The following is a 13,955-nucleotide window of genomic DNA, read 5'->3' on the forward strand; positions in this document are numbered from 1 at the left end:
CTTAAGCCAAACTTGAACCTCATTACTAAACGAGTCAAAGATCAAACAAAATGAAATTAAAAAAGAAGTGCTACTATATCTACAAACCTTATGTTATACAGGCAGTATAAATTTAACTTTAATTTTACATGGCTCCATTACTTTTAACATAACACGCCCATTGTCACATTGCCAATTTCAATAAAGTTAGAGTAGTTGTATAACAACCAATGTTTTAAAAACCGGTTTTTTAATCGTACCAGGTTAGGCTCAGAAATAGTTCAACCAGTTAAACCGGGTTGTACCGGACGGTTCAACCGGGTTGACTAATTAATCCTCTAAATCTATAAAATACAATTTCACCTAAAAAATAATCCAAAACTATATCATTCCATAATAAAAAAAATATTCTAAAAGTTAATTCGTAATTCAAAAATTCACTATTGATACCTTTTTGGATAGGGATGAGCTCGGTACCGACCGGTACCGGAACTGAAAGTACCGGTACGGTACGGTACCGGTGCCGGTACGACACCGGTATTTGAGGGTAAACCGCATACTGGTTTAAACCGGTATAACCCAATTTACCAACTATACAACTTTTTGGCCGTTCCCTCAGTTTACCGGCATGATTCGTGTCGGCCAAATAAGGGCGTAGCTTTGTAGGCGGTCGACCCTCCGAACTTTTCGCTCAATAGTGGAGAAATGTAGTTTTCGTATAGAAATTTTTGAGGATATACGTTTTTGACCCCCCGGTTTTATAGAAATTTTTGGTATGTACGTTTTCGACCTCCGGTCGAAAATCTCAAACTTCGCCACTTCCGGCATCCTGTTCAACCGGTCGGAATGAACCGGTTTTTAAAACATTGATAACAGCTCGTATAAATTCTCATTTCATTTTCCTACAGGCTATAGCCAGACAGCTGGAACCTAATATTATCAGAGAGTTGTGTTACATGGGTTTGGCAGGAAATGTAATCGCCACTCCTTCCCGCCAAACTTGTCCTAGGGATTCTCTTCTGTAATTCCCGCCTTTAATCATCCCATCAACTCCTGTTTATACAGACACACCACTATAAACCACTGTGTATTCTTTCTTTCATTCCCGTTAACTACCAATGGCATTCCGTCGTCCAGCCAACGGCCGGTCGCCGCTCGTCAATCCCCAACGCCAAATCACCTCTTTCTTCTCCAAATCACCTTCTTCAACATCCTCTCATCCTCCTTCTCACTCACCATCCCCTATTTCTAACTCCAAACCTAACCCTAACCCTAACCCTAAACCTACTACAACTCCGTCGCCTCTACAAACCAAAAGCGCTAACAAACCGCCCTTAGTTATCGGCAATTCTCCTTCAACTCCTGCTTCCGGTGCCTCAAACCCTACCTACGGCGATGAAGTAGTTAACCGAAGAATTAGGGTTTACTGGCCTCTCGACAAGTGTTGGTACGAAGGTTGTGTAAAATCGTTCGATAAGAGTTCCGGTAAGCATTTGGTACAGTATGATGATGCTGAGGAGGAGCGTTTGGATTTATCTAAAGAGAAGATTGAGCTGTTGAAGGAGCAGGTTAAGAAGTTAAAACGGTTGAGGCGGGTTTCTGTCGAAGAGGATGAAGATGATGAGGCTGCAGGTGGTGTGGAAAGTGGTGGAGATGATTCGGCGGATGAGGATTGGGGGAAGAGTGTTGAGAAAGAAGTTGTTGATGATGAAATGGAGGATTTAGGGTTGGTGGATGAGGAAGAAGAAGAAGAAGTTGTTAAGGAAGTGAAGCAGGATCTTAAAAGGCGAAAGGTGTCCGGGACGAAATCGGATTCGGTTAAGAAGATAAAGACTGAATCTCCAAAGATTTTGAGTCCTAAAGTTAATAATAATTGTAAGTATGAGTAATTGTTGGTATTTTGCTATTTAATTGTGTTTTGTATTAGTTCTAGAGGGAGGAGACTTTGTTGTTAATGTCAATGAAATCTCTTGTGACACATACACTCAATATACAACACACACTTCACACACTAATGTAATAAGATCAGAGAGATACACTTACTAAAACACACACATCATAACATTGAATATTGAAGTCTTAGTTGTTGCTGTTAAATATTAGTGTTTTAAGTCTTAGTTGTTGCTGTTAAATGTTAGTGTTTTAAGTCTTAGTCAGTTCCTACTTGCTACAATTGTTAGGGGGGACGGGGCACCCCGTGATAGCCCCTTCACCACGCGTTGTATAGCGTGGAACACCGCCGCCGCTGGTGATGATCACGCGTCGAACCTAAAACGCGTTGAAAGTTTCACGCGTGAAGAAGTTATGCAATGTTTATTTTTTTTAAGTTTGTAATTTAGGATTTATTTAATTTATAATTTAAAAATGAAAAAAAACCATCACTAGTGATGGAATAATGCTCGATGACATGGCGGAAATTGATTGGATGTTGTGAGTGATGAGTGATGGGTGCTGCTACCCCTCTTAGTGTTTTGCAAGTTGCAAAAGGTTAATTTGTTAATGGTAGGAAAGTATGCTGAATTGTTGGTGTTAAATTGCTATATATATAAATTTAGCATGATATTAAAATTACAGATATCCCACCAATATCCCACCGCGATAACCGGTATCACAAATATCGGTCCTTGACCGATATCCGATATTTTACTTCATTAACTACTTAGATAGTGACACAAGATAAGTTTTTTATGCCAAGTTTAAATTTCAACAAAACCATCTACTTCATTTATCTCATACATGCCCTACACTAGTTCTAAGTAGTTACATTTTTTTAGTTGGTATTATGTGATTTTATGTTCTTTAAACAAGTGTATTGGAATCATCATATCTTTTACAAATAATAGGGTTTACGGTTTGACTGCAGGTGGGAAGGCCACTATTATTGCTGACAATGTTCCAGTGGGCGATATGGCTGATAGATATGCCGCAAGAGAAGAAGAGAAATTCAGATTTCTTGGAAAGTAAGCAATAACAAGTTGCCATATACAACTTGGTTAATTATGAAAAACCTAATTTAGAGTGACTTCACACCAGGAGTGTAAAAGTCGACAAATTCAGCTTCATGTTCTTGCTGTTATATTGCTACATATATACTTTGCTGAAGCTTTCTCTTGAGCAGGAACCGAAAGGATGCAAATAAGAGGTCCCCTGGAGATGAAAATTATGATCCAAGAACTCTATACATGCCTCCAGAATTCCTGAGGAGTTTAACAGGTGGCCAGGTATGTTTTGTTTTGGTATTTGATAAACAACGAACAAGGGATTGCGTTTTATCGCATTATGCAAGTAATTCAAGTGTTATGTTTATTTGTTAAATATAGAGGCAATGGTGGGAGTTCAAGTCAAAACATATGGATAAGGTTTTATTTTTTAAGGTAATTGATCTACCTAACATGGAATGAATATCTGCAACTACATGCTAAAGATGCATGCTAACTTCATGTTACTTATTAGATGGGAAAGTTTTATGAGCTCTTTGAAATGGATGCACATGTTGGGGCAAAAGAACTTGATCTGCAGTATATGAAGGTGAAACCCCTGTTTGTAGTGTGTTTACCAATTCCTTTTGTTTGAAGGATACCATTTTATAATTTTTTTAACTATTAATCGGTTTCTTTATTTTTGACGTATTAAACCACACCTGATTCATGGACTTTACTGTTTTTCAGGGAGACCAACCGCATTGTGGATTCCCAGAAAAGAATTATGAAGTGAATGCAGAGAAGTTAGCTCGCAAGGTTAATTTCTACAAGTTCATGATTCCATACAGTGAACTCATTTGGTTTTTTTGAAATCATGATTTTAAATTTGTAATTAATAATTAATAATTTGAGCTATGATGAATCAGGGTTATCGTGTTCTAGTTGTTGAGCAGACAGAAACACCTGATCAGGCTGAGAAACGTCGCAAACAAGAAGGTTCTAAAGACAAGGTCACAAAACACTAGCACCTGTTCTTAACAAGATATCACAAACACCGTGTTACTTGTGATTTCATGTTCATGACATTTGGTACCTGTTTTTTTAGGTTGTGAAACGTGAAATATGTGCAGTGATCACCAAAGGGACATTGACTGACGGAGAAATGCTGTCAACCAATCCTGATGCTTCTTACCTGTTTGCAGTTGCTGAATGCTATGATGAAAACCAACAAGATGATAGAATATATGGTGTTTGTGTAGTTGATATTGCTACAAGCAAGATCATCATTGGACAGGTGTGAACTATAATTGGTGATTTTTGCAACTGATACAAAAGATTGTTAATCAATTGTGGTACATAAAAACTGATGCTTTAATTTTACAGTTTAGTGATGATTCAGAATGCAGTGTGTTGAGCTGTCTATTGTCTCAATTAAGACCAGTGGAAATCATTAAACCTAAAAGAACGCTCAGCCCTGAAACCGAAAGAGTACTTTTGAGACAAACAAGAAGTCCCGTGATAAATGAATTAGTACCGGTTGAAGAGTTTTGGGATTCTGAAAAAACTATTCAAGAAATCAAGAAGATTTATCAACGTATCAGTAACCAATCGCAATCTGATAGTAAAGATTACCTACCAGAAATTCTCTCTGAGCTAATGACCGAAGGCAAAATTGGTAGTTTTGCACTCTCAGCCCTTGGTGGAACTTTATTTTATCTGAAAAAGGCCTTTTTGGATGAGTCATTGCTTCGGTTTGCAAAGTTTGAGCTACTTCCATGTTCTGGTTTTGCTGATGTCACCACAAAACCCTATATGATTCTTGATGCAACTGCTTTAGAGAATCTTGAAGTTTTTGAGAACAGTGTAAACGGGGACTCTAAAGGGTACCAACTAAATTATCTTGCCACCTTTATATTCACATTTACGGTTTACCAATTGTATAATCCTTCAAATTTGATGCATAAATGTATACAGGACATTGTATGACCAACTAAACCGTTGTGTGACACCATTTGGGAAGAGATTGCTTAAAGCATGGCTTGCTAGACCGTTATATGACATAAACTCGATCAGAGAACGCCAAGAAGCTGTAGCTGGTGTTAAGGTTCTCTGAGTTCTTACATTACATAACCTTTTACTCAGTTTTTATTTTTTATTTTTATTTGATTGTTTCTAATATATTTTATTATTCCAGGGAGCTAATCTGCCTCTTGCTCTTGAATTTCGTAAAGATTTGTCATTATTACCAGACATGGAACGGTTGCTTGCACGTATCTTTTCTTGCAGGTACACATACATACCAGGATGGTGTTTAAGTGTTTAACTCATATTTTCACTGTTTTAATATTCACTGATTTGAAATGAAACAGTGAAGCTAATGGTAGAAATTCAAGTAAAGTTATTCTCTATGAGGATGCAGCAAGGAAACAACTTCAAGAGTTTATAATAGTTCTCAGTGGCTGTGATGTACTTATAAATGCATGTGCTTCACTAGGTGCCATTCTGGAAAATACCGACTCTAAGCTGCTGCATCGCCTTTTAACACCTGGTACAGTCGTGAATCTCGTGATCATTTACTTTATCATTTTCAATTTCCTGTACACTATCTGTTATATATAATCTGTATATTTGTTAAATTTATGCAGGTAAAGATCATTCAGATGTTAATGCAGCTCTTAAGCATTTCAAAAACGCTTTTGATTGGATGGAAGCAAAAAGTTCAGGCCGTATAATTCCTCGGGATGGGGTTGATAATGAGTATGACTCCGCATGCAGAACTGTTACAGATATCGAATTTAGTTTGAAAAATCACTTAAAGGAACAGAGAAAACTACTTGGAGACTCATCTGTAAGATTACTTGTGTCAATAAATATATCTTTTTTAAACTTACTATTTATGTTTTTATGATGTTGTGTAGATCAATTATGTTACTGTTGGAAAAGACTCGTATCTTCTTGAAGTACCTGAAAGCTTATCAGGGAGTCTGCCTAGTGATTACGAACGACAATCATCCAAAAAGGTATATATATATGCCTCCTATCTGAAAAATTGCATTAGTTTGACTTATGTAGTTTCTATTAACGTGTATATGTATAGGGTGTCGCTCGTTATTGGACTCCTGCTATTAAGAAATATATTCGGGAGCTCTCAGAAGCTGAATCTGAGAAAGAGTCAAAGCTAAAAAGCATCATGCAGAGGCTAATCGGGCGCTTCTGTGAGCATCATGTTAGCTGGAGACAGTTAATTTCTAAGGCTGCAGGTGAATCAATCATTTGTTTGATTTCGTTGACTTGGTCAACTCTTTGACTCTTTTATATATATATATATATATTTTTCAGAACTCGATGTCCTGATCAGCATAGCAATTGCAAGCGACCTCTATGAAGGACCAACATGTCGTCCACTTATTGTGGATTCATCAGTTGAAAACGAATCACCGTTTCTTGTTGCTAATAGTTTAGGTCATCCGATACTGAGAAACGATACTTTAGGGGATGGCACTTTTGTCCCAAATGATGTTTCTATAGGTGGCTCTAATAAGGCCAGATTTATCCTACTTACTGGTCCTAACATGGGTGGAAAGTCAACTCTTCTTCGCCAAGTTTGCTTAGCTGTTATTTTGGCTCAGGTGAATAGTTCATGTGGTAATGTCAATGTTAGATCTTTATTTCATGCTTTTTATTTTTTCAATAGTGAGGGATTCATGTTTCAGGTGGGTGCTGATGTACCTGCAGAAAGCTTTAAGATGTCTCCAGTTGATCGTATTTTTGTGAGGATGGGTGCAAAAGACCATATTATGGCGGGCCAGAGTACATTTCTAACTGAGCTTCTGGAAACTGCATCTATGCTGGTATGCTTTTTTTTATATAAAGGATCCCCCTGTGGCTTAATGTTAGGCCCATGGATCTCGACACATTTGGTATTGCATCTAGGGTTTATTAGACACTTAGGTAGTTATGTAGACTGTAGTTTATGGATAATAGTGGATGTTGGTGTTTATGAAGATAGTTTATGTTTGAATGGCAGTCATCAGCAACCCATAATTCACTTGTGGCATTAGATGAACTTGGACGGGGGACAGCTACTTCGGATGGACAAGCCATAGCGTATGTTTCCTATGCTTATACATCATCATCATCAGTTAATGCAATATATGTTTTAGAGATAACACATAACCCGTGTCAGCCCATTTTTTAAGCAAAAGGGTCAATATTGCCGCCACCTTTTACCAATTTTCATTTCTCATACTGATTCTGTTGGAGTGTTTGGTTGCAGTGCATCAGTTCTTGAGCACCTTGTCAACAAGGTCCAATGTAGGGGGTTATTTTCTACTCACTATCATCACTTAGCTTTGGACTATCAGCAAATTCCCAAGGTATGTAAAATAGATAATCTTTAAAAAGTAAACTCCATTATAAAACAATCTTGTAAATATATATATGTTCCTCATTGTTGTGTTATAGGTTTCGTTGTGTCACATGGCATGCAAAGTTGGAAAGGAGTTGGGAGGTCTAGAGGAGGTTACGTTTCTCTACAAATTGACACCTGGCGCATGCCCTAAAAGCTACGGTGTCAATGTTGCACGGCTAGCAGGCATGTTCCTTTCTTCCTTTGAATTTGTGTGTATGTAACTGGCACTGTAGGGGTCGTAAAATGGGTGGTTTGGATAATGGGTTCAAATGGTTGGTCAGACTAAATTCAGTGTGTTACAAACGCTTTTGATTGTTAAAAATTCAATGTGTTGTAAAAGGTTGAAAATTGATTCATAAGCCCAAAAATATGCATTATTACAAGATTAAGGGACATGGAAAATCAAAGGAGACGAAGAGAGAAAATGTCTAAAGCCATGCGCACGTGAACTTATTCTTATTTATCATTAAGGTTTTGTGCATGTAGATTCATTTCAGAAACGTGTTTTACATGCCCAACCCTAGTTAGTTTATCTTAACTTCATCCATTTTCGTTTGAAATTTTTAGCTAATTAATATGTAAAATATGGTGGTTTTATAACTACGTTACTACACTTAACAATATTAAGCTGCAAGGTTTTATGCATTTGAATACATTATCAGATTTCTTACGACATATGACTCGTTTAAATCATTTGTCTTTTTTGACCTCTTATTTGTATATCAGCGGGTCAAAATTGACTCGTCTAGTGGGCTAGGGATATTGGTCAGGTTTTCAAATTTCTGGGTCTGGGTGTTATTATTATATTATATAGATTCAAGTGAAGCATAACACTGTTTTAACTGTGGGTTCAGGACTTCCTGATGACGTGCTTAAAAAAGCCACAATCAAGTCAGAAGAATTTGAGACGATGTATGGTAACAAAAGAAACCAGTCCAACTGCACCAATATGACACCTGAGATTACGGTCTTCTTTCAGAGCTTAAGAACTTGTCTTGTGGATGCACGTTGCGGCTCTTCACCCCACGACATATACAAGCTACAACATAGGGCAAAGACACTTCTGGAGCAAAAGTAGAAATACCAACATTGTCCACGTGTTGATTTTTTTAAGTTGCTAATTAATATTGCTTAATCCCAGTTTTTGTATCATAGTAATGAATGTTGGGTGTATTTTTAGAGCTATGAAAAAATGCATTTTTGGGTTCCCAACAATTTGTTGGTTCAAAGAGACACAAAGGTATGTGCGGTTCGTTTCGAAGATCATCATGGTTCATACGGTCCACTTCTATAAAGCATTGTTTTGAATTAGGGTAGCACCTATTGTGGTTGCAAGTGACAAAAGGTTGCCAACAGATCATTTTGGCTCACCATAAAGGTGTCCATCAGAGAAGGTTTCTGACTTCTGACCATTTGATAGGTCTTAAGGTATCTGTATATGATAGTGACTTGAAACTCTTGTTTACACACCGAGGCTCTGTTTCTCGTTGACCAGATAAGCTAACGAATACAATTTGCAGCTACTGAAATCACTGAAAGTTGGCTAAATTTAATCGATTATCATCACTCGTGTAATGTTGATAAGTAATTAGTATACAGTATGTTGCTTCGTTTTATCTTGGTCGATTTACTTCTAAACCAAAGAGCATTGTTCAATTGAACCATGTGGCAAATTTATGTTATAGTAATTTTGATTGGTGGTTTTAGTTTTACCTTGGCCACTATTTGAATTCTAAAACCATCTGTGAATGCGGTTAATTGAAAATTATTGATTCTCTATTTTAAAATCTTTACTGAATTATCATCTTCCACATAGAAAAGGGAAGATCATCAATATACAGTTATCAACTAAGTACAAATGGAAGTACAACAATATGTTTTTTCTTTTTACTTGAGCCTGGTGATAGAAATAAAAAAATAAAATAAAAGAAAACTCTTGATTAATCAATCAATCAACCAATCTTTATCTAGACGCTTGTTGGTCGTGTATGTCAACTATATGTTGTCACGTTCAGAATCCTGTGTACAAACAATACAAAGTCTTAGTTAAGTTACATGCGTCAATCTACAAGTATTAAAACTGACATGAACACGCTACTTATTTTATAAAAGTACTAAGAAATACCCGACCTATGTATATTGATAAACCCATCTTTAACTACCCAACCCATCTATCTTGCTAAACTTATCTTTAGCTATACTTTTTAAGAATTTGGGGCAAACCTGATATTGACGTGTGATGCTATTATGGACCACATCGATTATCCGCATTATTATGTACATTGGAAGCAATATCCCACAAGCCTTTATAAGTAGTAGCTGAAAAAACCGAGTAAAACAGATGACATCAGAAGATCATAGGTAGAAAAGTAGAAGCAATTAGCAATGTAATGACAGGTGCTTACTGTTAAAAGGGTAAACGGGTAATTTCCTGTTTCGCCAATTAGCACTCCAATAAAATGTCTGACTAGTAGAAGTATGGTAAACTGCACATTTAGTTATGCAAGTCAATAATTATATTCAACATGTAAACTTGTATTTTCAGCCTTTTCTAGCGGCTTGCTACTGTTAATGATATTTCCCCCTTCAAATGTTTTTTTAATTATATTAAATAAAAAAAATCCTTGTAACTTCATAAATGTGTACATTTAATTTTAGGTCACATAATAACTTTTTCTCAATTGAGGAACACTTAACAAACCTCCCCAGCCTCAGGTAAGCAGTCTCTTCAATTTCGTCAGGTTGTTACTAATTTATTATAGCATTTAATTTAAGAATTATATATGTTTCATTTGCCCCCTAAAGTTTCAAACATTTGAGACAAAACACCATAAATTATATTTGTGTTTGAAATTCAAACGTTGTCACATCAAGGTGTGGAAATCTAGTCATCTACAGTTGTTAATCACTACTGTTTTGTAGTTATTTTTTGGTTAAGAGTTGGCTGTCTTGTTACCGCGTGAGCATTAGGGGCCCCTTCTAGACTTTTCAAAAATTTTAAGGACTAAAATCTCAACTCACCCAAACGTGCATGTTACTCTAGACAAAAGATTTAAGATGAAGTGATGAACGCCTATTTTGACTTTGAAATGCATTAGTTTTATTTTATTTATTTAAATGAAAAACTTTATTTTTGAAATTTTGTATAATAAACATATAAGTAGTAGTGTAAGACATGTATTTAATTATATGTAAAATTGCAATCTTAAATACAATGTTAGATAAGGACAAAACCTAGTTCAATAATTGTTTCAAATTCTAAAAAATATTTTAAAAATAAAATTATATTGATAAGCACAATGTAATTATTAATACTTATTGTTATGTTTTAAGTGTTATATACATAAATAGTCACATAAAGGTTTATACATAATTAATTAACACTGTGTACATGTTTATTATAGTTGCTAGTTATTTCTCGGAAGCTCATACGGCTAAAAGAGTGAATTAGGTGAAAACTTACAATGAGAGCCAAAGTTCTACACATAGAAGCGGTAGCATCAGCGGTCGACGAACACTCCGCGTATTCTCTTTCAATCAAGTTTTCTTCTTCTTCATCAGCAATGGCAATAATTACAAGATTTTCATCTGTTCTTGAAGCTTCTACACTTTCCCTATAATTGCAAAAATATTATTAAACCCATAACATAAGCAAACAAAATAATACTATTCTGTCCCTAGCCTAGACAATGTTGCTTCCTAAAAGGCAATTGCATCTTTAATAATAGTCTTTTTAACTATATTAATATTAAATTAACAAAAAGAAAAAGGGAAACATGTCTAGTTGATTGCAATTAAGGAATCTGTTCGGTGAATTTTAAATCCTGCTTTGTATTAGATATTCTATTTGAAGATGGATCCTCAAAGATAACATAGACTTCTTCTTACACGTTTTAAGGTATCCAACTCATAATTTGCTACATACATACATAAAGAAATTTGAGACTGAAACGCAACTATGAGCTGTCTATTTGAAATGCAAACAGCTAATGTAGATTTTTCACACACTTAATATTAATTGCTTATAATCAAAACTCCACTATAGAAAATATTAGAAAAAAATTATCAATATAGTCTTTCTTATCTATTTATTTATTTATTATAGCTATAAACTATACAATTATATCATAAACAAATTACTCCACTCGTTCAACTATGATTTGGGATTAAACTTTTACTTGTGTATGAAACTTTTTCCATCAATAATAACACAAACTAATGTGACATGTCACACCATATCACATATACATTCAAGTACGTACTTCTACAGTTCTACTCGCGTACGCAGGATGGAACTTTTCTAGAGTTTAGGTGAGTATAAGTGGATGCACAAGTAAACGCACATGACTATATGCGTGATATTGTTCTAACATAACTATAGATATATAACATGCTTAAAAAATGGCTAGTTTCACTATTTTATTCAAAATATAAATTGATAACAAATAAGAAGAAGAAGAAGAGTAATTACCGAATAGTGACATGGGTATCTTGGGAGGCCTTTTTGGGTGGCGGGGCTGTATATCCGGGTTCAAAATTCTGCAAAGTTAAACAAGTACATGTCCTTTTTAGTTGGTATGGGTTTTTTTTTTCTTTTCCCTTTTTCTGGTACATGTTTGTCATTTCCAAAACAAAATTGTTTTTGAAGCAACAACAAACAAACAATTTGTTACACATAATTCATTCTACTTTTGAATTTAAGCATTCCTTTAATGTTGATAACAATTATTTGGTTGCACATATGAAAATAAATATATCACATTGCACATTAGATTGTAATGCATAACGTAATGTACAATCTTTCGATATAAGACATACGAATCGACCGAAAAAAAGTACCCCTTTACGATATATAGCAACTATGTTGTTAAATTGAAAAGGAAGGAAAGTATAGAAGATAGAGTAGTTTTATGTGGCTTTAATAGTTGACAAAGAATATGTGAATATACATATTTGATTTCTTGATACAAAAGGTCCGATAAAGTACCTTTTTATGTTTCAAAGAAATAATTACCACAACAATAATTATAATAACAACAACTTTTATTATTATTATTAAATTTTGAATTTCTAAATAATAAGGCCATTATATTACAAGCATAAAAAATGGCATTCATGAACCGAATTTTTTTAAATAAATATGATTCCATTGGATGAACGAAGAAACCTATAATGAGCTTCTGAAAAGAAGACACATGTAGAGACACAATTCAATGTTCATCCATAATAATAGACTTTTTTTTTTCTTGAATAATTCAAAAGAAAAACAAACAAGATTGGTTCAAAATTTTAACCAGTACGGCATGAATCAAACAGGACAGACAAACCAAACGCCAGTTGGTGAAGATAAAACAGATGTCAGATAAAAGAAATTAACCAAAACGACAACGTATTCAAAAATTCAAACAAACTAATTATCAAAATGAAAAAAAAAAAGAAGAAAAAACTAACCTGAAGACAGATTTCACAAATTGTATTTCCTTTCTCGTCACACCATCTCTGTACGCAATCTCTGTGTGCAAACTGATGATCAATTAAACAAGGTTTGATTAATTATAGAACTGAATGAAAATCATGATTAAATTAAAAAAAAAAGGAATTAGGAAGAGAGGACGTACCTTTACGGTTCCTGAACATGAACATGGAGTTTCTAATGATTTACAGCTTTCGAACTCTGCTTCGTGACAAATTCTGCAGCATATAACCTCTGATGCTGAATATATAAACTCATCGTCGATGTTTAATCGGACTTCTGTCATCGTCTTTGTTTACACAATTTCTTTGTTTTCTCTCTCTCTCTCTCTATATCTATTTCTTTCTGCTCGGTGTCTCTGTTTCGTGGCGAGCTTTTGGGCTTTAAGGAATGAATGAAACCAGGGCAAATTTACTATTCTACCCTTGTGTGTATATAGTTATACTACTATAACTAATATTCGGTATTTTCATTATTTTGATTATTTAAGATTTTTTTAGGGGGTGGGGTGGACCCCAATTATATGAATGACCGTCATTATCAGTTAATGTGTTCTGGTAAAAATACTATTATATTATATTATAATATGATTATTTCTGAAATCAACTTTTTTATTATAGATAATTTCATATGTTAATGAATACTATTAGATAATTTCATATGTTAATGAATACTATTATAATATGATTATATTTCTGAAAATCAACTTTTTTATAGATAATTTCATATGTTAAATAAAATCGGATACGTCCAAGGTCAACTTCAAACAGAAGGCAATTAGTGTGTAACTTTCATGTTGGCATATTTGGAAAGTACGAAATGATAAGGTTTTATATCTTCTTTAAAGATTATTGTGGATATTAGGCATTGGGATATGTTTTTACCGTTCTTAACTCAACCTAGGTGCTACGTCACCCACTTTTCCCCAATTCATTTCACTTTACCTCAAGAAAATGGTTTAATTCCGTTAACTCCACCAGACCTTATTTTTAGTGATTTTTGGTTTTAAAAGGAAAAAAATAATTCAATCTTTTAACATCTCAACATCTTGTTAACCGGTTAACAAATAACTCGTTTAATTCACCTTAAAAGCAACAAAATTGTATAGTTGTTAAATTTGTAGTTGAATATTTTATCAAACCCCTCCCATGTCCTTATTACATCTTATGTT

General features: G+C 34.6%; 2 protein-coding genes across 2 annotated transcripts; one reads left to right on the plus strand and one right to left on the minus strand.

Moving 5' to 3' along the window:
• The first annotated feature begins 880 nt into the window (after positions 1-880).
• Positions 881-8,523, plus strand: LOC110909917 (DNA mismatch repair protein MSH6). Its single transcript, XM_022154645.2, has 21 exons — positions 881-1,854; positions 2,843-2,939; positions 3,098-3,200; positions 3,300-3,353; positions 3,433-3,507; positions 3,648-3,716; positions 3,827-3,910; positions 4,006-4,194; positions 4,284-4,783; positions 4,875-5,004; positions 5,095-5,186; positions 5,270-5,448; positions 5,546-5,748; positions 5,819-5,920; positions 5,998-6,160; positions 6,240-6,529; positions 6,614-6,751; positions 6,928-7,007; positions 7,177-7,276; positions 7,365-7,494; positions 8,166-8,523. Exons 1-21 carry the CDS (start codon positions 1,098-1,100, stop codon positions 8,387-8,389), a joined length of 3,759 nt encoding a protein of 1,252 aa, XP_022010337.1. The 5' UTR covers positions 881-1,097; the 3' UTR covers positions 8,390-8,523.
• A 567-nt stretch (positions 8,524-9,090) lies between these two features.
• On the minus strand, positions 9,091-13,154 carry LOC110909918. The gene is made up of 7 exons (XM_022154647.2): positions 12,930-13,154; positions 12,763-12,834; positions 11,783-11,850; positions 10,775-10,925; positions 9,717-9,797; positions 9,535-9,630; positions 9,091-9,330 (listed from the first exon to the last, which is right to left on the minus strand). Exons 1-7 carry the CDS (start codon positions 13,068-13,070, stop codon positions 9,307-9,309), a joined length of 633 nt encoding a protein of 210 aa, XP_022010339.1. The 5' UTR covers positions 13,071-13,154; the 3' UTR covers positions 9,091-9,306.
• Between the last annotated feature and the right edge of the window lie 801 nt (positions 13,155-13,955).

Source organism: Helianthus annuus, chromosome 4 (assembly GCF_002127325.2).
Source record: "Helianthus annuus cultivar XRQ/B chromosome 4, HanXRQr2.0-SUNRISE, whole genome shotgun sequence".
NCBI classification, from domain to species: Eukaryota; Viridiplantae; Streptophyta; class Magnoliopsida; order Asterales; family Asteraceae; genus Helianthus; species Helianthus annuus.